This window comes from Oryx dammah, unplaced genomic scaffold, assembly GCF_014754425.2.
Source record: "Oryx dammah isolate SB20612 unplaced genomic scaffold, SCBI_Odam_1.1 HiC_scaffold_2, whole genome shotgun sequence".
Classification (NCBI taxonomy): domain Eukaryota; kingdom Metazoa; phylum Chordata; class Mammalia; order Artiodactyla; family Bovidae; genus Oryx; species Oryx dammah.
Window position 1 is genome coordinate 197,434,853 of NW_024070186.1, and position 25,466 is coordinate 197,460,318.

General features: G+C 66.6%; 1 protein-coding gene across 1 annotated transcript in view; it reads left to right on the forward strand.

Annotated features, from left to right (window-relative positions):
• Window positions 1–24,409, forward strand: part of TTYH3 (tweety family member 3) — a 29,467-nt gene extending 5,058 nt beyond the window's left edge. The window contains exons 2-15 of the mRNA XM_040266790.1: window positions 4–40; window positions 13,461–13,630; window positions 13,801–13,912; window positions 14,047–14,267; window positions 14,564–14,659; window positions 14,823–14,895; window positions 15,179–15,254; window positions 16,238–16,293; window positions 16,935–17,027; window positions 17,616–17,708; window positions 18,115–18,251; window positions 18,621–18,794; window positions 19,206–19,281; window positions 21,424–24,409. Coding sequence (XP_040122724.1) covers window positions 4–40; window positions 13,461–13,630; window positions 13,801–13,912; window positions 14,047–14,267; window positions 14,564–14,659; window positions 14,823–14,895; window positions 15,179–15,254; window positions 16,238–16,293; window positions 16,935–17,027; window positions 17,616–17,708; window positions 18,115–18,251; window positions 18,621–18,794; window positions 19,206–19,281; window positions 21,424–21,498 — 1,489 coding nt within the window. The 3' untranslated portion in view covers window positions 21,499–24,409. The remainder of the gene's footprint in view (window positions 1–3; window positions 41–13,460; window positions 13,631–13,800; window positions 13,913–14,046; window positions 14,268–14,563; window positions 14,660–14,822; window positions 14,896–15,178; window positions 15,255–16,237; window positions 16,294–16,934; window positions 17,028–17,615; window positions 17,709–18,114; window positions 18,252–18,620; window positions 18,795–19,205; window positions 19,282–21,423) is intronic.
• The last annotated feature ends 1,057 nt before the right edge of the window (window positions 24,410–25,466 follow it).

Sequence of the window (25,466 nt, forward strand, 5' to 3'; positions counted from 1 at the left end):
CAGCAGCCAGTTCCGGCCCGAGGACACCGACTACCAGCAGGTGAGGCGGGCTCCCTGGGTCGCGGAGTCCGGTCCCGGGTCACGGCCCCTCAATTCCGAGGGTCCCGGCCCCCCTCCCCGCGGGTCACGATCCCCCTTCCCAGGGTCACGGCCCTCGCCTTCTGCACGGTCTACAGGCTTCCTGTCACCTACCGGCGGTCACGGCCCCCTCCTCCTCCGCGGACCCTGGGCCCCCTTCCCCCCGAGGGTCATGGTCCCCACCTCCTTTAGGGTCTAAAGGCTCCCCCCGACCCTGCATCCAGGATTATGGCCCACACCTCCTTGTGGGGCACAGCACCCCGTTCTTCTGGAGAGTCTCCTCCTGGTCACGGGGTTCCCCTGCTGGAGAATCTAAGGGGACCACCCACCAGCGCTCATAGAGGGTCCACAGCCCTCCTGCCGATTCTAGCCTTCTCCTTTGGAGTCGCTAAGACCCTCCCTCCTTGCTGGGGTAGGAGGAGCTGCCTCCCTTCCCTCCATGGAGACCCCTCTGCCTGCTGTCAGTGTGTGCCCAGGCCCCTGAGCAGGGGCAGTCGGTGGGTGTTGCCCGCAGAGCCCCCGACCCAGAGGACCCAGGGCTCTGAGACCACGTCCATGCCCGAGAGCAGTGGTGCCGCCGGGAGGGGAGTCTGTTCCCCTCAGCCCCAGCTGGGAAAGGCCACTCACTGCCAAGATTTCGGTGGGTGAGTGGTCTGCGTGGATGCCACTCCTCCCTGGCTGGTAACGACCCCCTGCCTGGACCAAACTATGGAGTGTACGCACAGTGCCTTCCCGGAGATCCGACTGCCTGTAGCCCTGAGGGAGGGACGGAGGGAGGCCTGGCCACAGGGACAAAAGATGGGCCTCAGTCTGGGAGGCAGGAAAGGGGCTGAGTCTGGGCAGACCTTGTGGGGTGGGGGTGGGCACGGACCCTTTGCAGCCCTCTCCCTGAGGAACCAGGCTCTACCAGTGGAGCCCTAGGTCTGGGGTCGTGCCAAGCCCCACTGCCACCCCCACCACTATGCCACTGCCATTGAGTGCGGGCCAGGGCACCAGGCTGTGGACACTTCCTTCCTGCCTGGGGATCCGGATTCCACAGGCCCAGTGACTGGGGTGCCTGGTCGCCCAGAGCATGTCTGAGTTCCTCTTTGGTGATGAATGCAGAGCCCTAGGGTGAGTTGGGGGGGAGCGGCTTTGCTCGAAAGACAGCCCGGGCATCCAGCTCTGTCCTCACAGCCTCCCTCGCCCTGACGAGGAGAACCGGAAGCACCCCAGCTCTGCAGGGGGCCTGCCGCCCCACACGCAGCGCTTACCTGGTGCTTGGCTCCCCAGCCCTGCCGATCTGTTTCTAAGCAGATTAGAAAGGGGGCGAGGGATTGGCCTAGGCATGTCCAAGGCAGCAGGATTCTTACAAAACGGGACGCCCATGTTGTAGAAGGCCAGCCAGCCCGGGGAGGCTGACCAGGGTGGGGGTGATGCCACTCCTGAGCACCCCCGGAGCTTCCCCTGGGGTGACTGCCACACCTGTCCCCGAGGCTCTGCTGCCACCGAGCAGGACAGTGAACCTTACTTTAGGAAGTTCTTGGCTGTTTGTCAGTCCTGAAGCTCCAGGGGCACCCGGGGTGTCTGTGACCCACACAGCTTTCCCGCTGGCCCGTGGGCTGCCGCCTGCACACGCTGCCAGCCCTGGCTGACCTGGCCGCCATCCCTCCTAGGAGTGCCCCCTGAGTTGCCTGGACCTGCAATGGGAAGTGAGCGAGAGGCCGATGCCTCTGGCCAGTGGAGGCGTCCATGTGGTGGCTGGGCCCTCCCCGGCCCCCACTGAGCCTGACCTCCTGCAGGGCCCTTTGCCCCTGAGAGGATCACGGCTGGTGCCCCGGCCTCCTCAGAGAGCGCTGTTCCTGCCCCGCTGTGGGAGGGCTCTGACTCACTCTCTCTCCCGCCTCCTCTGCGAGGAGCAGAATTAACCACTGAATAATTCACGGTCTGGAAACCAGCCTGTCTCCGTCCCCCGCCACCTCCACCGCCGGCTCGGGGCTGTGGAGCGAGCTGGGCCTGGGCGTGCAGCCTGCCCCTGCCCTCCCATGCCATCCTGAGATCCGGGCGGGGGCGCCTCCTTTGCAGGGTTGGGAGGGATGTGAGGGCCCCACGCTCCCGCTCTGTGCCAGCTGTGCCAGCCACGGAGCTCCCCTCCTGGGCAGGTGGGTGATGGTCTGGCGAGGGCCACCGCCTGGGCCTCCCCTGCCTCCCCTGGTGGAGCGGGGACAGCTGCCGTCGTCCCACTGGTGGACGGGGAGCCCCTCATCCTCCTGACTTGGGGCGCCCCACTCAGCCTGGGGGCCCGTCTGTGCCTGGCGCCCACCTGGGCTGCAGGGGCCTGGCGTCCTCTTCTCGCCATGCAGAGAGGGGGCCTCTGCTGCTGAGGCCATCCAGGGGAAGGTGGGGCCTGAGGCAGGAGCAGGGGGTGGCGTGGCCTGAGGAGACCAGCCTTTGTGCTCTGCTGTTTCCTCTGCCAGCCATCCGCTGCTAGGAGCCCGGTGAAATCCGCTGGAAACCCCAGGGGCCAAATCCTGTGTGGGGGTGCTCACTGGGCTATCTCTGACCTTTTCTCATACAAGCCTGGAAGGTGAGCATAACTGTTCCATTGTGAGGATTAACAAACTGAGGCTTAAAGGGGAGATTGGCCCGGAATCACACAGTGAGCAGGTTGTTGTCCAGTTGCTCAGTCGTGTCTGACTCTTTGTGACCCCATGGACTGCAGCACGCCAGGCTTCCCCGTCCTTCCCCATCTCCCGGAGTTTGCTCACACTCACGACCAGTGAGTCAGTGATGCCATCCAACTATCTCGTCCTCTGTCGCCCCCTTCCCCCCCTGCCCTCAGCCTTTCCCAGCATCAGGGTCTTTTCTGATGAGTCAGCTCTTGTGAGTGGTGAGTGGGCGGTAGACCAGAATCCTTCCTCAGGCCTCTTGTTCCTGCCCCTCGAGGAGCCAGAATCAGCCTTGTGGGGCGGGGGCTTCCTGAGTCCCCCACAGCTGGCCCTGCAGCAGATGTGACTGAGGGATGAAAAGCTGATGAGAGCCGTTACGGGCGCTCTCAGAGCCCTGACTGGCCCTATGCTGGGGGCTTGGATCCTCTAACACCATGGATTGGATTTTGCACCCTAAAATCTTGCGGTTACTTTGGGGACTGAGGGTCTTGGGCTCCCGTGTTCCCAAGGCCTCTATCCCAGAGAGGAGGGACTCCCTGGCCCGTCCATCCGCCTCTTGGGGGCTCATGATGTTTGCCGAGTGGACAGACTGCAGGAGGGTGGGTTCTCTGGGGACTTTTGGGACAGGTGGGCTGGCAGGCGCTGGGAGTGGGCGGAAGGGACTCCGGAGTCTGCTCTGTGCTGCTCCACCCCACACCCCCCGCCTGCCTGGCTGCTGGTCTGACTCCCTGGGGGCTGGGCTATTGCCAGGGTGCCAAGACTCCCCAAACCCCAGGGCAGCTGGTGGTGGGGTGCAGGGGGAGGACTCCACCCTGAGGAGGGAGGACTCCACCCTGAGGAGGGAGGAAGCCTCCTGGTAGTTGCACAGCCTATGACCTGGAGTGGCCTGAGGCCAATCTGGAGTCCACAGTGAAGGCCAGGGCTGCAGGTGGGGGCGGGGGGTGGTGATCTCAGAGCCTGCCTTCTCTGCAGACTAGAGTAGGGGTGCCTGGCTGAGGCCGCCAGGCCTGGGCCCAGCTCTGTAGCTTCCCACCTGTGTGAAGGTGGACCCACTTGGGTGGGTTTAACCACTTCTCTGGGCTCCCCTTGGTGGCTCAGACGGTAAAGCGTCTGCCTACAGTGCGGGCGACCTGTTCAGTCCTGGGTTGCGAAGATCCCCTGGAGAAGGAAATGGCAACCCACTCCAGTACTCTTGCCTAGAGAATCCCATGGATGGAGGAGCCTGGTGGGCTGCAGTCCACGGGGTCGCAGAGTCGGACACCACTGAGCGACTTCACTTTCTTCTTTCTTTCTTTCTGGGTTCCACTTGGGGGAACTGCCCCCTTAACTCCCACCAGCCCCTCCCAAGCCTCCCACACCCGCTGTGTCCTGAGGTAGAGTTCAAGCCCACTCTCTGCCCTCTGTCCCTCTCATTCTTGCTCACTGCCTCTGCTAGTTCAGGAGAGGCTCGAACCTGTGAGCTGGAGAACCGTGCAGCCTGGTGTGGCGCTGTGATCAGGTCAACTAGGCCCGCAGAAGCCTGGCAGTCAGGGAAGGCTTCCTGTAGGAGGTGCTCCCTCTCCTGGAATGCCCAGAGGGTGAGGACTTACCTGGACTGTGGTATGCAGTGGGCACACCAGCTCACCTACCAGGGCAGCCCGGTGTGTGGGGCCCATTTACCTATTAAAGCCCTGAGTGCCTGGATGTTCCTATTGAGACCCTGAAGATAAGCCTGAGGTGGCTGAGACCTTGGGGAGGAGTGTCCTAGGCACACGCAAAGGCCCCAAAGCAGAGAGAAGCCTGGGCCTCAGCCTAGAACAAGAGAGTCCCTCCGGTCTAAAAGTGCTGCCCCTAAGCTGGGAGTTCTCTGTGCCCGGGGTGGTGGTGGGACGGTGAGCCCAGCCTGAGGGCCACTTGGGGCCCCCGCTGGGGCTGGTGGTCTCCTCTCGTAGACCAGAGCCCCTTGGCTTTATTCCTGACTCAGGCAGGGTCTGCGTGTGCCCGCAGGTGAGGCTGGCCCTCTGCATCATCCCCACGGTCAGAAGGAAATTTGCTTTGGTTAGAACCTGCGTCCCTCGCCTCTCTTCTAGTGTATGAAAGCAAGACACCTTCGTGGAATATTTGGAGACTAGGAAGGAGTGGAGACAGGGAAGAAGTCCCTGCAGCTGGAGTCTGTCCCTGCCTTAAACCCAGGGAGGGTGCCGCCTGAGACTAGAAGTTGTCACCTGCTTTTAAACATCGAGCCTGGGGACCACATCCTTGGTCCTGGGTTCTTAGCTTGCCCAGCATGCCAGGCACCTCTCAGGTCAGGATTCTGAGGCTGCAGGTGCCAGAAGCATCCCCAAAGGAACAGCGCCGAGGGGCGGTGTGGAAGCTGAGTACCCTCTGTGTGGACAGCGTCTGTGCGCTGGGCTTTGGGCGTGCAGGGCCCATGCGTTGGTTGGGGGAGCTGAGAAACCCCTGCTGGGTGAAACCGACTCTGGCTGTGTGCTTCTTTCCCAGGGTCACGGTGCTGGGAGGGGTAGCTGCCTCTGCCCAGAGCTGCGCCTGCTGAGGGGCCTGGTGTTGTGTGGGTCAGGATTAGGGTCTGCACCGCCGGGCCCCATCTTTGGGCCTTTCGGGGCTCCTGGTTCTGTCCTCAGCACTGTGCTGCTCAGCCTCGGGGACGTGAAGGGAGCGCGGGCAGCCGTCTTGGCTCTGACCAGGGGCGCTGGGTCAGGCTCTGGCCAGGTGTCCGTGGCTCTGAGAGGCTCAGGCTGTCTGTCATAAGCACGTTTCTGGGAAGCCACACGGCCTCCCTGGGGGTGGACCCCATTCCCCCTGCAGAAGCGAAACTGAGGCCGCTGGCCAGCTGGCATCAGAAGCAGGGACCCACGGCAGCCTCCGGCTCCAGCCTGGCACTCCCCTGCCTGCAGACACAGCCCCGTGTGTGGGTCCGAGGCTGGTCGGGCGGTTCCCTGGGTCCCTCCACTGATGCCAGTTCAGGAGGACTCAGGGGCGGATGGGACCAGACCCCCACTGGCCGCAGGAGCTCTGCCGAGCCCTTGGCTGGGGAAGAGGAACCGAATCTGCAGCCCGGGGACTGGGTGGCAGATGTGGAAAGCACCCCGTGTGGCCCTCGAGGAGTTGGGGGCATGTGACCGAGGGCAGGGGTGGGAACAGCAGGACTCTGGAGAGCCCAGCTGCGCCCGTGCAGTCCCCCGGGTTCACGGGGAGCCCGCCCCAGCCCTGTGCTGCGCGGGGACGCACCCATGGCCCTCGGGGGCTTCCCCGGGTGCTGGGGGGTGAGGACAGACACACAGTAGGGCTCCTGCCCAGCACGGCGAGCGAGGCTCAGATGGCGCACCCCAAGCACTGGTGCCCAGCGTGGGGAGCCCCTCACTGCTGGAGGACACCCCTGCACCAAGGGCCCTGGCCTGCCCCGGGGCCCCTGCTGCAGATGGGGATGGCACACGCCCCCCAGAACTGCGCCTGCAGCCTGCCCAGCAGGACTCCCGAGGGCCCAGGCACAGTGGACGTCTGCCAAGGCAGCGGGTGTCCCTCGCGCTGTGGACGCAGCTGCGAAGGCTGCAGTGGGCCGCCCGGCCTCCAGCCCAGAGTCCAAGGCAGGACCAGGTCTGTGTCCGGGGCCAGCTGCCCATGAGGCCGCTCTAGTCCTTGCCCAGAGCTGGGCAAGCGCCGGGTGTGAGGTGTGCCCTCAGGGAACAGGGCGAGGGGAGGGTGGAGTGACCCGCTGGGCCAGGCCTGGGGGAGCGGATGGGCTGGGTGGGGCCCTCGTGACCCCCCTCCTCTGGCCCCGTCGCACCCACCCTACTCGAGGCCAGGGCTCTGCGTGCCCACCCATGTGCTCCAGCCCTTCCCGGGTCCCCTTGCTGGGGCTGGTGGGCTCCGGAGGGCAGATGCCTCGCGGGGCTTGGTTTTGTCTGCAGGCCCCCTCGTGGTTAGGCATGTCCCCTGTCTGCTGAGGACACGGGGTGAGGCCAGGCTGCCCAAAGCCCACGTGACCCCTTCTGTCTGCCTCTGAGTGCCAGCCGCGGGGCCACCCTCAGGCTCCCGCGCTCTGGCTGCGCTCGCCCTGACCTGGGTCCTGACCACCGCGGGCGCCCCTGGGGGCTGACGGGCCCGGGGTGGGGCGGGGCGCCTAGGGCTGCCCGCCCGTCCGGCAGCTCCTGGCCGCGTCCGAGGCCGGCGCCCGCAGGCCGGCTGGCGGAGAGCGCGGAGTCTCTGGGTGTCACGCTGGGAGGCGCGTTAGGGCGCCGGGCCGAAATAGACCGGCTCACAGCTGCAGCGTCGCCAGGTTCTTCGGTGTCTCCTCCGCGAGCGGCCGGGGCGAGGGCGGGGCCTCGGCCTCCCTGCACGTGGCCCCAGGCCTGGGGGGCGCAGGAGGGGCCCTGGGCTGGGCGGCTTTCCGCGGCTTCAGCCCAAGCCGGACCTCCTTCCTGCCGGTAACCGGGTGCCGGCCATGCCGTGAGGAGGGGAGGTGCCGCTGGCAGCCTGGCCCTTGGACCGGGTCGGGGGGCTCGGGCCGAAAGCTGGGCCCCTCCCGCGCTCCCGGCACGGCCACGAGCTCACCATCCTGGAATTTGTGAAACCCAAGCCTGGTCTGGTGGAAAATCTGTTTTTAATTTCTGGCCAGCGTGTGGGAGCCACAGCGAGTGTGCTGGGGGTGGGGTTGCCGCACAGGCAGCTCAGCTCCCACCCAGCCCGGCCCAGGAGGTGAGGGGGCCCTTTTCCAGAACTTTCCCCAGGAGGCCTGGGCTGGCTCTGGCCCTGCCTCCGTTATGTCAGTGCGGGGGCCCCTGGGGGTCCTACTGGCCCCAGGCCCCTGGCCTGGAGGACGGGCCACCTCTGCCCCAGCTCGCCTGGGGACCCGCAAGGCCGTGGGTGCGGCTGGGCTGCCCGGGGGCTCAGGCCCAGACCCTGGGGGCGTGGGTAGCGCCAGGTGGCCAGCGGCCTTCCCAGCGGGAGACCCCCTCCTTCCCCCCCCCCAGGGCTCTAGCCAGGACTTCGCTGGGTTCCCAGATGGCGCCCGGGTGTGCGGTCCGGCCAGCCTCCTGGACGCCCCTACCTGGCCTCTTCCTCTGGAGAAGGGCCTTTGGCAGCCCCAGGGCTGGGGAGGACAACCCTGGAGGCACTGGAGAGGCCCGTGGCCGCCCCCACTCCACCCGCGTGCCCTGACCTCGTCCTGCAGAGCCCTCGCTCCGCTGCCAGGGGCCTCCTGGATGCAGGCTTGCAGCTTGGACCTTGGTCAGCCCTCACTCACTCCCTGTCCCTCCCTGGGAGTGCTCATGCCTCAGTGTGCCCCGCTGGCACCCGCCGCCCCCACAGTGGCGGCTGAGCGGACACTCCCTGAAGCCTCTGTGCCCCTCCCCTGCTCTGTCTGGCTCCCACAGCCTCTGGCCTTCCTGCACCGCGGGGGTCCAGGCAGACGCCTGCCCAGCCCAGCAGAAGCTGTGTCTGGGGGTCCCACGCCCCCAGTGCCCAGGGCCAGGCCCAGTGCTGAGTGTGGACACTGTGTGCTAGTGTCTGGGGGCCGGCTCTGGGCCGAGGGCCCCGTCTGTGCTGAGTCCGGCCTCCCTGCCCCAGGACACGTGAGCTCGCAATGTGGAATTTGGACTCGCCTCCTCTTGGGAGCCTTGCCCATTACCAACTGGCCAGGTTTCCTTCCAGAGAGCGTTGGCATGAGGTGGGGCAGGGCTCGTGCGGCAGGTCGGCTGGCTGTGGCCTTCTCGGGGGCTCCGGCCCTGGGAGAGCCCCTTACCCAGCAGCGGTGAGGCCTCAGGCTGCAGTCATACCTCCCTGCCCCGCCCACTAGCCACGTGACCTGGAGGATGTCCAGAGCCCGCCCGGTCTCCCCTGGACTGCTGGCCGCAACTCTCCCTTGCCGTGCCTGGGAGGGTCTCCCAGCCGTGGCGGCCTGCAGAGGGGCTGAGTGGGCCCGCCAGCTCTCAGGGTCAGCTGCCGGGTGGCACAGCGGCTGTGTGATGGGAGGACCGGGTGTTTCGCAGGCAGTTTGTCCTCGGTTTCGCTGAGCTCACCACGTGGGGCACGCCCCCTCGCAGGCCTCCAGGCCACGTGCTGCCAGGACGCCCAGCTGGACCTGCCTTGTGTGGTGGCACACGGAAGGGCTGCCCCAGGGTCGCACACTGGCCCTCCCAGCCTGCTGGCCTGGGGCACCTCAGTGCAGCTGGGCTGGCGCTGGGAGTTGCACAGGCTGGCCGCCTGTGTCCAGGCTGTGCCGAAGGAGCAGGCCAGCAGCGGGTGGTGGCCAGGACAGGCCCGCAGCCTCGTGTTCTCCCATCTGCAGTGGAGCTGAGCACCATGCCGGGGGCTTCTGTTACTAACATCTGGTGGCACAGCATGGCCCTCCCCTCAGAGGCCTGGCCGGGGTCCCCCGCTTGCAGCCAGCCGGCCTGAGGCTGAGCTGGGGCTCCCCGCACCCTGCTGGGACCACCCACCTGCACACGGAGCCCACCGCTCCCTGGGGCCCCTGGCCCTGCTCCCCTTGCTGCACTGGGAGGACTTGTCGGAGATGGAGGCTTCATTGGTTCGCCCAATAGGCCTCAGACATGGGCCTGGGCCTGCCCTGGATGGAGTGAGTTCAGACTCCAAGCACCAATTCGTCAAGCGTCTCCAGAGCAGGTGGGGGCTTGGGGGCCCCCAGCCCACGGAACGTGTGGGCACAGGGCCAGGCCCGGGCCTCCTTGGTGGACATGCCCCATGGCAAGGGCTGCAGGGCCTTGGGAGGGGCCAGGTGGTCTAGGGTTGGGAAACGGCAGCTTCAGGGCCTGGAGGGGTGGGTGCACGTGTGTCCAGGTGAGGTCTCGCAGCGAGCCTGCGACGCCCCAGGCGCTGACGCCAGCCCTGTGGCCCGTGGTCAGGACAGGAGCCCCAGCGCCTGGCCGTGTGCTGACGTCACTTCCATTGCAGATGGAAAATTCCATTTGGTCAGAGCCCAGATGCTGACCAAACATTTCCCATTCAGCGGGGACCCCGAGCGGTTTGGAGGGGAGGGGCACCCTCGGGAGTGCCAGCGGAAGGCTGTTCTCTGGGAATCTGGCCTCAGGATGAGGGCAGAGGGCACGGCGGGTCCCTGGGCTGGGGGAGGCTGCTGCCCGGGGCCAAGTGCCCCCTCCTTGCCCTGGCCCTCGCACCCACGTGGGCTCGGCTTGTTTGCGTCAGGGGGCTGGGACCCTGAGCCCTGAGGGCCGGCCTCACCCCGTGTCCACTGGAGGATGCTGTTACCTCCTTGTGGGGACTGAGGGGGGCTGTCCTGACCTCGGCCCCTGCAGCCTACCTCCTGGGGCCGCGCAGGGGCACCCACCAGCAGCCCGGGGGGGTCATGGTTTAAGGCGAGCCCCATCCAAGGGGAAACTGTCCTGTCCAAGCTTGGGGTGGGGGGCAGGGGCCTCATATTTCTAAGTGTTCACTGTAGGCCAGGCCTCAGGCCCCAAGGGGGCAACGGCCCAGCCAGGTTGATGAGCTTAGCGAGGCTTTTCCAGCACCCATTGGGAGGGCAGGGGGCTGTGGGCAGACAGGCCCAGTGCAGAAGTGGAGCGCCCTCACCCAGGAAGGGCCTTCTGGAGCTGGGCAGATGGACAGGAGGGCAAGGGTCGGCTTCCTTGTGTTGGGCTAAGGGGGAGACTGTGGCCCCTGGGGTCTCTGCTGTCCCCAGGAAAGCCCCTGGAAGTCACCCTCCTCCCCAGGTGTCCCTCTCTGAGCCCCAGGACACACGCTCACCCTCACGGCCCCGGACTGGGCCTTCCAGGCGCTGGAGGTGGGCTCCGCCCTGTGAGGTGGAGCTGATGGGGGCGGGAAGCGGCTGCTCCCCCAGGGCTGTGGCTTGCAGGGCCCACGGCAGGACTGTGCCTGTGATAGGTGTCTGGGCCCGTGCACGCTCAGAGCTTCCAGCGCGGGCTGCTGCGCCCGCCGCTGCTGGGGCTCAGGACGACGCCTTCACGTGCATGCGCCTGGGTGAGTGTGCGTGTGTGGGCATGAGGGAGTGCGTGCCCCTGTGTGGCCATGTACGGGCGTAAACGTGCATATGTGGGCATGAGGAGGCACACACTCACCTTGTCCATGAGTGGCCTGGACTCCTCTCTGGCAGTGGGGACCCGGCCCCCTGGGCGGAGTTGGCATGGGAGTGGCACCCTGGGGGGCTCCCCGATGGAGGCGCTGCTCTCAGCCTTTACACCTGTGAGCTCATGCCCTCCTCGGTGCGGCCGTGCCTCTGTTTTACTCACGGGGAAACTGAGGCATGGGGGCATTGACTAGGTCAGCTCCTGGCACCAGGCGGAGCAGCATTTGACCCCAACACTCAGGGCCCCTCCGGCTTGCCCACCCGCTGGGCTGGGCGGGAGCCCTCCACCCCCTCCAGCAGCAGGCGGTCCTCAGCCTCCTGGTGCCGACACCCAGGGCGTCCCTCCCCTCAACCTCTGCTCCTGGGGCACCGCAGCCCCGCCGCACACCGCCCCCCTCCCACGGTCACATGGCGGCCAGGGAGGGCGCAGGCACGCCAGTCCCCAGGAGGGGAAGCGGGCCTGCAGGAGGGAGGCGCGCTGGGACTCACGCGGCGGAGCTGGGTGCGGGCCAGGCGCCTCCCACGCCTGGCTGAAAAGAGCTACTAACACGTTTCTGGGTTTGTGTTGTAATTATAAAGGTAGTACGGTTCGTGGTTTAAAAAGGAAAATCAAAAAAGGAAAGAAAGAAAACCAGTAACAACAACAAAAAAATCAAAGCCATAGGAGATCCCGGAGCGCCTGCCGAGCGCCCGGGCCTGGCATGGTGCCCCCTGGGCGGTCAGCTGCTGCGGCCTCTGCCTGGAGCGCGCTTCCCTGACCTGCTGGACTGGGCTGTGCCCCTGCTGCTCCCGCGGGGCCTGCTTCCTGGGTTTTCCACGGCCCCGGGCTCACATCCTGCAGGCCTCAGCGCCTGCTTCCTCCAGACGGGGGCTGTGTCTGCTGGGGGCCCACCAGGCCCTGGCACCCACCACGTTTCCCACAGGAGTGGTGGCCCCCCCACCCTAGCCCCGCCCCAGCCTCGCCCCAGGTGCTGAGGTCTTGCCTGGCCAGTCACACTTATCACAGGACGGACGGGAGTGGGTGGTCCTGGCTCTGCCTGAGCTGTGGTCAAGGCCTGCGAACCCTTTGATGAGTCCTGACGGCCCTGTAGGCACTGGCCTCGCTCGCTGCCGGGCTGGGTGGTCTCAGGGCCCCAGCTTGGGCGCCCCTTGCCCTGCACCCCTGATCTCTGGCTTCCTCATCCCCGGAAGGGTTTCCTCCAGAGGACGTGTGTAGGTGTGCTTATTGGGGGTGGGGGTGGGGTCAGGCAGGAGAGGAGGGGGTGTGAGGTCGGTGGAGCGGAAAGCTGGCCAGGGGACTGCTGGGGACCAGAGGGTAGCCTCCTGCTGGGGGAGGAGGGGGTGGTGGCTGGTGCCAACACAGGGCTGAATTGGGGCTGGTCATCGGGGCCTGCAGAATCCCGGGAGTGGGGGCAGGCAGGGCGTGGGGTTGGGAGCTCACTGCCAGTGGGTTCTGGTTGAGGGTTTAGGGGAGGAGCCTGCAGGCAGTATGGAAGCAGTGACCCCTCTGACCCATGAGGAGGGGGCCTGCAGGATCCGTGGCCCCTGTGCCTGGTGCCCAGCTTGTGCGTGCGCGGGCAGAGCCCACCCGCGAGACTGCTTTTCCAAGCACCCTTTTGTTTGCTGTGGGCAGCGCTGGGCGGGGTGGGGGTTGCAGCTGATGTAGGCACCTTAAGATGAGCACTCACCCCGGCGATTGGCACGTGTCTCTCTGGCAGGCCCCTTGATGACCACCAGAGGCTCCCTGCTGTGGCCTGGCTGGTGTCCCCGTGTGACCTGGAACACCCCTGCCCGCCTGGCCTCAGAGTCCCTCTAACATGAGCCCCTGGGACCGTGATGAGTGACAGCCCCTCTGGAGCCAGCACACGGGCTGCTCCCTGCGCCGCCCACCCCGTGAGCAGGGTGGTCAGGTCCTGTCAGGCCCACCCACGCTGCAGCCTCACTGATGCCCTGGCCTCTCCCAAGAAGGTGCCCATCCTGTACTTCTCAGGGAGGACAGAGGCCCCCAAACAGCACAGCCACCCCCAGGGACTACGGCCGGGGGTGCAGGGGAGAGCCCTGCCCTGGGGTGTGAGGGTCAGCCGGGGTGCTGGGCCAGGCAGGAGGCCTTTGGGGCCAGCTGGCTCCTGGGAGGGTAGGGAGTGCCATCCTCCCTCTGCTGCCTGGCAACCGTCTCCTGGGAGACAGTCGCTGGGCGCCAGGGCTGTGATCCAGCAGTCCCAGTGCCTCTGGCTGAGCTTCTGGTCCCAAGGGGGCCTTGCAAGGGTGGGTAGGCCTGGGGCATTCCACCCCACAATGGCTGCCCAGGCTTACGGCCACACCGCTGAGAGTTAAGATGTGAGGAAGGTGTTTCCAGGTCCCCCTGAGGGCTGGTTGTCTCTGCAGCAAGGGTGGCCAAGGGGTGTCCAGAGAGGGCCTGGGAGGGGTTAGGAGAGGTGATCCCATGGTCTTCCCACCTGGCCCCTGCAAATGGGGCTTGGACAGTGCCCAGATGTCTAGGAACGAAGACGTTGAGTCTGGGGTCCCAGGCCTGGGTGAGCACAGGCACATCACTCAGGTGCTGGGGACCCGTGGCCCCTGGGCCGGGGGCACCGGTGGGGTTGGCCGCTCCTGGGGTTGGGTGCAGAGTCAGCCTGGGACGCCCTGCTCCAGCACTGCTTCCCCACCGCCCTCAGGCGCTGCTGCTGCTGGGGGCCGCCGCGCTGGCCTGCCTCGCCCTGGACCTCCTCTTCCTGCTCTTCTACTCCTTCTGGCTGTGCTGCCGGCGGCGCAAGAGCGAGGAGCACCTGGACGCAGACTGCTGCTGCACCGCCTGGTGCGTCGTCATCGCCACGCTGGTCTGCAGGTGAGAGCGCGGGGCGGGGCGGGGCGGGGCCGCCGGGGCGTGGTCCGACTGGAAGGGGCGGTGCTGTCGGGGCGGGGCGGGGGCGGGGCCAGGCTGGAAGGGGCCGGGCAGGCCGAGTCCCGTGGGGGCACTCCAGGCCTGCGACCTCATGCGGCCCCGTCCTGTCCCAGCGCCGGTATCGCCGTGGGGTTCTATGGCAATGGGGAGACCAGTGACGGCATCCATCGGGCCACCTACTCTCTCCGCCACGCCAACCGTACTGTGGCAGGGGTCCAGGACCGCGTGAGTGGCCGCATGGATGGGTGGGGGGGGTGTCTCTTCCTGCTCCTACCCCCGTGTGTGTGCATGTGAGAGTGAGACGGCGTGTGCGGGCGCCGTCTGTGCCCCGGCTCATTGCCTCCTCCAACCTGGAGCAGGTGTGGGACACAGCAGCCGCCCTGAACCGCACGGCGGAGCCCAGCCTGCAGAGCCTGGAGCGGCAGCTGGCCGCGAGGCCGGAGCCCCTGCGGTCGGTCCAGCGGCTACAGGGCCTGCTGCAGACACTGTTGGGCTACACGGCGGCCATCCCTTTCTGGAGGAACCCAGCCGTGTCGCTGGAGGCGCTGGCCGAGCAGGTGGATCTCTACGACTGGTACAGGTGCGTCCCCCTCTCCTGCCTGTCCCCGCTGATCCCTGCTCCTCTCTCTGGGCCAGTCAGCTTCCAGCTCCCAGTGCCTCAGGTCTTGCTGGGGGAGGGGCTGGGGCCACTGGTGGTCACCGGCAGGAGTCCGCCATGGGGGCGTCTGTTACAAGGTCAGAGGCCAATCTCTGTACCCAGAATGCCTGTGGACGCTCCTTTGGGCCCCGGGCTGTTTGCCCAGCTCTGCCCAGCACCCCCTGCTCCTACCCTGGGACTGGCCCCATGCCCAGCCCAGGCGTGCCATGACCCTGCAGGTGGCTGGGCTACCTGGGCCTGCTGCTGCTCGACGTGGCCATCTGCCTCCTGGTGCTGGTCGGCCTCATCCGCAGCTCCAAGGGGATCCTGGTAGGGTGAGTCTGAGGGCCCTTGGGGCGGGGGAGGGCTGAGGCACCTGTAGCACCCATCTCCCGAGTCAGCCCTGACCCACCCTCCACCGTCTTCGGGTCCAGCCTGGTGTGGGGCGCAGCCCTCACCCCAGCCTGGAGAGGGCCAACTGACTCTCTCTGCCCCAAGGGTCTGCCTGCTGGGGGTGCTGGCCCTGACCATCAGCTGGGGCTCCCTGGGCCTGGAACTGGCCGTGTCTGTGGTAGGTGACGGAGGGCCGGGGGTGCCTGTCTGCTGGCGGAGCATGGGGACGGGGTGGGGATGCCACATTCACCTCCCTGCCCTCCTCCGCGGGACACCAAGGACCTGAGAGGCAGGGGACCTGTCACACGCACACAGCGAGTCAGTCCCCACCCCCGGCCCCAGAGAGCTGCACCACCTTCCTGAGCCACACACAGATGCTAGGGGGCCAGGCTCCACCCCTGAGAACTGAGGGCTCCAGGGCCCAGCTTGGTACCCCGGCCTCCTTCCTACCCCCACCCCAGGCCTCCGGTGACTTCTGCGCGGACCCCGACACCTACGTGACCCGGGTGGTGGAGGAGCACTCTGTGCTGAGTGGGGGTGAGTCTGCGGTCGAGTCCCAGCCACTCGCGAGTGCCCGCTCCTGTCTGCGAGTCACAGGCCATCTGGTCAGGCCGTGTGCTGCCTCCTTGGACAGGTGGCTCACGCCAAGTGGGTGCTTTATTCTGTTTTCCAACATAAGCTCCGTAGGAGCCCAGACCTCAGTGCTGAGTACAGCTGTGCTGTGAAGAGGCTGCCCTGGGCTCTGCTAGGCCTTGCTCCCAGCTCCCACCCTGCACTGGACCCCAGAAAGCACTCCAAACGGGCTAGAGGGCACAGGGCGGGGCAGTGCCAGGGTTAGGCAGTTGGGGTACAGATTTTCTCCTTCAGCTCTGGCTGGGCTTGGCACCCCTAGGTTTGCAAAATCAAAATTGTGCCTGAACCCCCATCTTTGAGTGTTGGACACGATGGATGGGGACGAGCAGGCAGGCCACCTGCACCCACTTTGGGGCGACATTCTGGCGTAAAAACCGTTCTGCCCAGCTGGTCTGTGAGCAGATGCCTGCCCAGCTGGCCTGTGACTCCGTGCCCCCCGCCTCCCACCGTGACCTGTCTGCTGCTCACCAGGACGGGAGGGATGAGGCAGCCATCCAAGAGAACTGTGCCCGTTGCAGGAATACGGCTCAGGGCAGAAGGGTCTGGGCCCTGGCCCCAGGATCCCTGGAGACCACTTCCCCCTCACAGCTGCACGCTCACACGCAGACACAGTACGTGCACAAGTACCTGCAGTACACGTATACAGTCGTGCACACCTAGACATCCGTGTGTACAGACACAAGCATCTGAGTATAGGTACACCTATACTCAGACATGCACACACAGGCGCGTGCATGAAGATATGTGCGTGCATGTAAAGATACATACAAGAAAGCACATGTACATTCAGCACACACGCAGATGTGGACACGCGCGTGGACAGAGACGCGCGCGTGGCACAGCGCATGCGGACAGCCGGGGTCACTGAGCGGCACCTCTCTCCGCAGACATCCTGGAGTACTACCTGGCCTGCTCACCTCACGCCGCCAACCCCTTCCAGCAGGTGAGAGTTCAGCCCTGCCCCTGCAGAATGTCTGGTGCCCTGGCCCCCACCCCCAGATGCCCGCCGACTGCGAGGCCCCCCAACCTCGTCAGGCCCCTGGGGTCCCCACCCTGGTGCCCTCAGCACAAGCCTTTCAGGGTGGCCTGCTCAGTGCCCCCAAGTCCCTGGGCGCCTTGCGTCTCCTGGGCTGCCCTTTACAACAGAGCTGGATACCTCCCGGGCAAAGCAGGAGTCTGGGGGTGTCCCATGGCAGAGGGGTCCTGTGTCCACTGTGTGGAGTAACTGTCTGGGCCGATGTGGAATTTGAAGGGAAACCTGGCCCACTGCCCGTCACCCCACGTCCCCACGTGGCCCCCTGGGTCCTCCGGACTGCGTATCTGCTTTAGAGATGCTGTATTTTCCGTGGTCTGTATTGCCTCTGTGTGCTCATCCTGGGGTCCAAGGAAAGGTGTCCCACAGAGCAGCCTGCTGGGCACAGCCGTCCCACCCCAGGAGCTCGGGGCCCCACGGGCTGGACGGCCCTGGGACTGGCGGGAGCTGCTGGCACTGGAGCCAGCCCGCCCCGTGGGGGGTTGGGGACCTCTGGGAGGGAGACGGGCCGCCCCACCCGCGCGGGACTCAGCAGCCTCTCTGTGGAGCAGAAGCTGTCGGGCAGCCACAAGGCGCTGGTGGAGATGCAGGACCTGGTGGCTGAGCTCCTGAAGACTGTCTCATGGGAGTACCCTGCCACCAAGGTGAGGGGCTGGGGGCCAGCTCTGGAGCCCACGAGCTGCCTCTTGTCACCTTGCGAGGGAGGCGGGTGCAGCCACTGCTCAGGCCGCTTCCTGGGGGACTCTGCGGGGGATCTGGCCCTCCCCTCCTTCCATCCTTGCCTTCCTGCCCCCAAGGACTTGGGTAGGTTTAGTGATGCTCACACACACACACACACACACACACACACTATAGCACCAGGGTCATGCTGCTCAGAGTCTTCTGGATAACGTTTTGTCCTTTAAGGTACTGTGGAAATCTCCCTTGAAACAGTCGCAAGGGCCATGTCGGGAGCTGCGCACGGGTTTGCTCCCGTTCCAGTGTGGACCTGCGGTGGCAGCGTGGCCCCACGCACCCCGCTGTCCTCACACCTTCAGCTGCCCCCCAAGGCCAGGGCGCAGATTTGGGGGTCACCTTTGCTCAAAGCCCAGGGTCCTCAGGGCCTGTGCCAAGACTGGGGGGCCAGTCAAGGAGGGGTTCCTGCTGGCAGGTGAGGGGTGGAGGGAGGCCTTGGCTGGCTCGCCACCCTTTCCTGAGCACTGTGCTGACCTTGCGTGGTGCCTACCCCCCAGGACCCCCTGCTCCGTGTCCAGGAGGTGCTGAACGGCACGGAGGTGAACCTGCAGCACCTCACTGCCCTGGTGGACTGCCGCAGCCTGCACCTGGTGAGAGCCTCCCGGAGCCGGAGTTGGGCCCGTGTGGGGAGCAGCTGGGGGGGGGGGGATGGGGAGGAGGGGGAGTGGCTGGGGAGGAGGAGAGCAGCTAGGGGAGGAGGGGAGTAGCTAGGGGAAGGGCGGGGAGGAGGGGAGAAGCTGGGGAGGAGGAGGAGCAGTTGGGGGAGGGGCGGGAGGAGGGGGAGCGGCTGAGGAGGTGGGGAGCAGCTTGGGAAGGGGAGGGAGGAGGGGAGCAGCTAGGGGAGGAGGGAGAGCGGCTGGGGGAGGGGCGGGAGGGGGGCAGCGGGGGCGGGGCAGGTCACGGGGCCTCTGCCTGCCTTGGGTCTGGCATGGTTCAGCCCACGCGCTCCATCTCACCCTGTGCGTCTCCCGCTCTCTCTTCCGTGCCCGGCCCCAGGACTACGTGCAGGCCCTCACGGGCTTCTGCTACGACGGCGTCGAGGGCCTCGTCTACCTGGCCCTCTTCTCCTTTGTCACGGCCCTCATGTTCAGCTCCGTCGTCTGCAGTGTCCCGCACACCTGGCAGCAAAAGAGGTGAGGGGTCCTGGGACCCGCCTGGGGCCGCGCCTCCGGGATGCCCCTGCCCTTGATGCTCCTGGGGCTTTGCAGCCACCACTAGACCGGTGTGTCTGAGGCGGGCGCTCCTGCTTCACGACCGGCCTAGAGGGGCCCCCAGCCTGGGAGACAGGCGCGCGAGCAGCCGGCAGGGGCGGGGTCCCCGCCTGAGCCCTGTCCTGCAGGCTGGGGCTGCCCGCAGGCAGCGTCCCTGTGTCCCCGGGAGCCTTACCCACAGCCCCGCGGACCCAGGACTGCGAGCAGGCATGTCTGCCCCAGAGCTGGCCTCTGGCCTGTGGCCCTGCGCCCGCGTCAGGCCTGATCGCGCGCCGGTGCCCCTCCCCACAGAGGCCCCGACGAGGACGGGGAGGAGGAGGCCGCCCCGGGGCCTCGGCAGGCGCACGGCAGTCTCTACCGCGTCCACATGCCCAGCCTGTACAGCTGCGGCAGCAGCTACGGCAGCGAGGCCAGCATCCCGGCCGCGGCCCACACCGTCAGCAACGCCCCGGTCACCGAGTACATGTGAGTTGGGTGCGCGCGGGGCGCCGGGCGCTGGGTAGGCTGCTCGGGGTGCGGCCGCTGCCCTGGGGTGCCTGAGCAAGGCGCGGAGCGGGGGCGGAGGGGGCCCTGCACGCAGGGCAGCTCCTGGGCTCTGAGTGCTTTGCTGCTGCCACACCACTGGGTGGAGGCCACAGGGGACCACTGTCAGACGGAGAGTCTGGTCAGCACGTGAGATTCTGTGGCCAAGGGCCCCAGGCCTGGCCACGTGGTGGGCTGGGGCGGGCAGGGGGCAGCCGTGGGCCTGCTCGCAGCCCCCCTCTGGGTGCCGGGCTCCTGGGACCCCAGGCACTCGCTAGCAGGCTCTCTGTGGGATGGGGTCTGCCTGGTTCCCAGGTGGGCCCACTGACCCAGGGCCATCTCCTCTCACCTCAGGAGCCAGAATGCCAATTTCCAGAACCCTCGCTGTGAGAACACCCCCCTCATTGGGCGCGAGTCCCCGCCGCCTTCAGTAAGTCTCGGGGCAGAAGCTGGAGCGGGGGGTCTGAGGCCAGGGTGGGGGCTCCACCCTGCCGCTTCGTGCCCGCGGTGGCTTCCCGGGCGGCACGGGCCCCACAGGCTGCCCTGAGCCTTTGGCGCGGGCCTGCAGGGGGAGCCCCAGCCGGGGCCCTCGGGCGGGCCGTTGGCCTGTGCGCGTGAGCTCTTCCCGGAGGCCGGGCACCTCCGCCCACCTGAGCCTTGCAGCTTCTTCCTCAGCTTCCTGAACTCGACCCAGGTCTCCCCCCAGGCTCTCCCGGATGGGCCTGGCCTTGGGCTCTTCCAGCTTCACTTCTGGTCTTGGGAATGAGACATGAAAAGGGGGATAGGATGGTTTGGTGCCAAAGAAAGCAGCTTACGGAGGCCATGGGTCCTGCAGGGCTTCCTGGAGGTGGCGGGCCTCCAGGAGCAGGCTGGAGAAGCTAAGGGCCATCTGGCTTCAGACACACACGCCCGCCGATGCAGCGGTCCCGCTGGGCCCCGCGGCACAGCGCTGACCTCGGGCCTGCCCTGGCCCCAGGCTGCGTGTGCTCCCGGCGGCTCCCCCAGCGGCGCTCTAGGCTAAACCCGCGGCCCGCCTCGGGCCGGTCCTCGCCTGGCGTTGAGGCTGCCCTCTCTCTCTCTCTTTCCTGCACTCCTCCCGCCCCGCACCCTCCTAGCGCTATCTGGCCGCCCTGGACTCTGGCGGCCACACGGGCTGGCAGTTTAAGCCCCTGAACAGTGCCTGAAGGCTGTGGTGGCCGTGTCCTCAGAGTGACAGGTACTGACCCAGCTGGGCCCCCCGCCCCGTGCTGTCTGCCCGCCCACACCTCTTCACCTCGTGCCCACTGCTCACTGCCACCCGCTCCGGCAGGCCCCAGGGCCAGCGCAGGGCCAGTGCAGGTGCGTGGGCCTCAGGACCCTGGCCCTGGGCCGTCACCCTCACTCCAGGAGTAGCGAGCCCCCCACAGAGCTCCTCTTCACATCTGGTCTGGCTGCAGGTGGCCGCCGCCCATCCCGTCCCCCATGGGGAGGAGACCGTCTCCCTGGGACCGGGAGCGTGTGCTCGCCGGCGCTGGGTGCCTGGGCTTGGGAGGCCGAGTGCTGGAGCCCCAGGCGGGGCAGGAGACCCGGCCCTCGAGGGGTCACCGAGCGTGTGCAGAATCGCGCGTGCCGACGGCTGCAGCCACCCTCACACAGCGCTGGCACCCGCCACGGTTGCTCCCACGCTCTGAGCCGCCCCCCGACCCACGCTGCCTGTCCCTGGAGTGACGGCATGGCTCCTGGTGCCCGCTGCTCCTCCCTCCTCCCGCTCGCCTCCGTGTGAGAGGGCTCCCCGGGCCCAGGGGGCAGGGTCCGTCCTGACGCCGCGCGGTGGGCATCCAGGGTGCGTGGCTGCGAGGCCGGCTCCCTCCTGCTGGCAGCCTCAGCACACACCCTGGCTTTTGTCCCTGCGATGGGCCTGTGGCCCTTTGCACATCGCCTGCCCTGAGCACGCATCTCTTCCACATGTGTTCATTCTGAGCACACGTGCGCACACGTGTGTGTAGCGAGCGAGCCCTTCGCGCTTTGGGCTGGACAAGAGTGGCCGAGACGGGTGGGCTGTCCCCGCCCCCAGTGGCCTCCATTCGTGCCTGTGACCCGCCAGGGGCCCACAGTCTGGCTCCCACCTGAGTGGGTGGCAGTGTCGCCCGGGCCCCAGGGGGCCTTTGTGGTTTTCTGGGTCCTTCCCTGGGGGCCAGGACAGAGCGGCTGCGGGGCTGCCTCATTCCTGCGACACTGAAGCTGGTAGTCTGGGTCCTTGAGGACTGTCCCACCCTCCCTTGGACACAGCCTGGTCCCGCCTTTGCTGACACACTCCTCCCGGCCGCCCAGCTGTGCTGTGGGGCCTTCAGGTCTTGGGCGTCCAGGATGCAGGGTGCACCTCGGCGCTCTGGCTCCATGCCTGAGACGGGTCGGGGGCTGATGGGCTCCCCTCACTGGGAGAGGGGCTGGTCGTCCTCCTGGGCCTGGGGAACAGGGCTCCAGATGCCTGCTGTGCCTGGACCAGCGGGCTCCCCAGATCCGTGTCCCACAAGGCCCTGCCCAGCCGCACCCAGCACCCGCTGACCAGCGGCCTCCCCTTCTCTCCCTCCAGTACACTTCCAGCATGAGAGCCAAGTACCTCGCCACGAGCCAGCCTCGCCCCGAGTCCAGCAGCAGCGGGCACTAGACGCCCGGCCGCCACCCGCCCCACGTGCCAATCGCCCCGCTCCTTCCCGTGCCAGCCTCCCTGCTTGCACCCGTGGCCACCTGCCGGACCCTCCCCGCGTACGCCGGGCCTGCCGTGGGTGCCTCTGCGGCCACTCGGCCCTGCCCTCCCTTCCTGCAGGGGCGCAGAAACAGACACCTGGCCTGCCTCCCGGGGCAACGCAGGGGCTCTGGGCCCACACCGTCTCCTGGGTCACAAGCCTGGACCCCTGGGGTGCTGCTCGCGCTGCCCGGGCCCCCCAGCCCCCACGCGCCTCCGCCCCGCTGGGGCCAGATGTGCTGACGCCCGCCCCCCCCCGCCACAGCTGGGCCGCGTCTGCCCCCTCTCCTTCCACAGGCTGCCAGGCACGGTGCCCCCCTTGGTGCCCCCGTTGGTGCCGGGTGTCTCGAGCGATGGCGTGTGTACCCGCCTGCTTGTCTCCTGCGTGCAGAGACCCCCGCGGCGCCCTTGCCCACCTGCAGCATCTGTCGTCCGTCCTTCTCTCGCCCCCCACCCCAGGCTCCTCCGCCTCAGTTGCCAGAAGCCTCCTGGGGGCTCCCCCCTTCTCTGCTTCTCTCTCCGCAGCAGCCCCCATCTGTGGCACCCGGCCGTCCATGGTGGCGGGAGACGGGTGCTCCTTCAGTACTGGCCGCCCTCCTGGTGCCAAACCCCGTCCCACCCACCCCCACCCCCGGAGACTTGGCAGCTCCACCTGGTTCGCTCTTTGCACTAACCACATCTGTCATCTCTAGGGCAGGCGGGGCTGCAGGCCGGCTGGCACCCCCTTCCCGGTTTCCTTTGCATCCAGGACAGGCCGGCCTGGGAGCTGCACCCGAGCCGGCTGTGACGGTGCCCTTGGCCCCCGCCGCCCCTCTTTGGACTAACCACTAACCTCACTCCAGCCTCCGAGAGAGAGATCGCCCTGGGCACCCCACGGTCCACGAGGGTGAGGCCAAGTCCAGGCCGGAGATGAAGCCCCAGAGAGCCGGCTGGGTTTTAGGGTGGAGAAGGCATTTCTTCTCGGGGCGCTGCTGGGGGCGGTCAAGACCAAGAGGCAGCCCAAGGGCCTGGAGACCCCTCCCTGGGCAGGTGTTGCCCCCGGGGGACCGTGTCCTCAGGAATGAATGTCCCTTCGGCTGGAGGACTGAGGCCCCTGTGGCCCCCGTCTCCTACCTGTGAAGCGGGAACAAGGCTTCCCTAAGGTGCTTTTGGCTTCGGGTACAGTGTTTGCTGTGCTTTCCTACCGCAGAGGGTGGGGCCGTCCCCAAGTCAAGGTGGGGAGATGCCTGCCCGGGCCAGCCAGGCGGCCACCGAGAGGCCAGGTGTGGCTCTGGCCTGTGTCCCTCCAGAGGCAGCAGAGAGCCACAGGGCCACCCCTCTGGGGCACAGGCCAGGGCCCATGAGGCCCGGCAGTTTACAGACATTGTGGGGGGCTCCTCCTGGAGCAGCAGGGCAGCGCCCCTTCCCTAAGGTGGCCCACAGAGAAGCTGCCTCGGCTTCCTCCAGGATCTCTTCAGTGTGCTGGTGTCTGGGACCAAAAGGATGGGTGGGCCCGGAGCTAGACCATAGTGACCTGTGGCCCCTGGCCCTCTGACCACAGGGCAGAGGCTGCCCGGGAGAGGGGGGGAGTGAGTGGGCAAACAGAGGTGCCCCCAGGTGTGCCTGCGGGCTCCCAGCCGCGCATCTGAGCCCTGGCACATGGCCAAACCTCACCGAGGGCCTCCCAGTGCCCTGTCTTGGGTCCCCCACAGGCCAGAGCCACAGCCCAACTGCCCAGTTTTTCTCTGGGCGCCCCTGCCCAGGCGGAGCCTCCCTGCCTCTGCCTCAGCCCGAGGGAGCGCCAGCTGTGCTGCCCCGGGCGCGGCTCAGAAGCACAAAGGCCGAGAGGCCGCCGAAATGTGAATGTAGAAGCTTGAGAGCCGGTGGGAGACGTGCGGGAGCAGCTCTGCGAGTGTGCCTGCCTGTCGGCCCGTGTCCCTCCCCAGCTCCTCCCAGTCACTGAGGGCGCAGAAAGGAAGGCGCGGACGTCGGACGTCGAAAGGGCAGCAAGACCAAGCCTCGGTCCTGAGCGGGTGGGGGGCCTCCCACCCTTGGTTTTCTTCCTGCTCTGTTTTCAGGCCCTTCTAACCAGTCCAGGCCCAGTGCCTCCACATCCCGCACCTGCGGTCCTCGCCCGGCCTGCAGCTTCTCGGGCCGTGGTCCCCGACTGCGTGGATGAGAAGGCGAGGGCCCCGGGGGCTCTGCGGGTAGAAGGGCTTCCAGGCCGGTCCCTCCCCGATGGGGCTCCGCGGGCAGGTGCACGCTCCTGGTCCCGAGGTCCCCTGGCCTGATTGGATGTCCCCTCCACGTCCACCCCATCTCACTATGCAATCCCACTCCAAGCGCCAATCCCTCCCCGTCCCAGGACCCCTGCCCAGCGGGGTGCGGGTGCGTGGGTGGTGGTCCCAAAAGGGGGACGAGCAGGGACCGGGGCCTCTTGTGCGGGATTTTTTTTTTAAACCATGATGGCTGTGTGCCGCACCACGTTATGTTTGTTACATATCTCTCTCCAAGTTATTTTGTTAAGACTCCCCCTCCAAGGTCCCTGCCCCCACCACCCAAGATCGATTTAGCATCCTGAGCGGGGATCGAGGCCTGGACCGCTTGGCATTCTCCAAACTTCCATAGGGCCCTGGCTGTATGTGCTGTCGCTGTGTTTCTGGGTGTGTGTGTGTGTTGTTTTTTTTTTTTGGTTTTTTTTTTTTTTTTTGTAAAACTGGGTTTGGGGTTTAATTTTTATTTCGCTGGGGGTTTTATTTTTCTTGGCATATACTAAAACTCTCGTCAATGTAATTTCTGTGGTTTCTATTCAGCTTGGGTTTCATGTTTTAAAATAAACAAATTTTAAAAAACAGGCCTTCCCAGGTCTGTGGGCCGGCTGGCCACGTGCGGGAGCAGCTAGGGCCTGGGGGGACCCTGGTGGGCGGGGCCTCGCGGAGAGGAGCGCCGGACAGGGTGGAGCCTGGTGGGCGGGGCCTCGCGGAGAGGCGGGTCTGGTGGGCGGGGAGAAGGGTCTGATGGGGCGGGGCCCCTTGGGAGGAGGGCCTGGTGGGCGGGGCGTGACACGGGTGGGCGGAGCTGCTGGCGCAGGGAGCGGTGGTTTCTAGATGAAAGACCTACCTGTACATCTTGCGCTGGAGAGGCCTTGAGGAGACTAGGAGTGCTGTGCGGAGGGCCCCCGTCGCCTGTCACCAGGAGAGGTGACAGAGCTGGCCCTGGGCAGAGTTGTTGGAGGAGGGCCGAGGCCAAATGGTGTGTCCCCAGGAGCATCTCCTGAGTCCCCCGGTGTAACCCGAGGCAGGGTTTCCGGTTCCTGGGGCGCCTCCCCAGAGTCCTTATCAGTGGCCTGAGCAGGGACCCAACCCCCGCCCTCCGAGGCAGGACGGATCATTCTCGTTCTCATCCGAGAAGCTGGCTGGGGAAGGTGCGGTGCTGTCCGAGGGCACACGACCCAGGGTGGCAAGACACACCCCCACCTCACAGGAAGACCCTCAGGGCCTGTGGAATTGGGGGAGGCACATTTGCCCAGGAGAGAGTCTGTCTCCCATGCCGGTTGCACCGGTGGGCAAAGGGAGCCCCGAGGCTCGATGGAAGACAGCCAGGTTCTGGCTCTCACCCCCGTGGGTGCCTGGACTGGCAGGGCCACTGGGCGGAGCCTCTGTCTCCAGCACACAGCAGCAGCCTGGGCCAGTGGTTTCCGATTTGCCTGATTCCTGGAGAAAGAGGCCCAGGTTACATAAGCTCTTCAAGGTGAGGGAACACATCCGAGGCTCCGAGCTTCTGCAGTGCCACGTGGGGGCAACAGGAATTGATTCTCCTCTTGAGTTCAGCTGCAAGGCAGAAAACTCCTGCTATAGCTAGAGGGGGCATGGCCCAGAGAAGTGTGTGTGTGTGTCTGTGTGTGTGTGTGT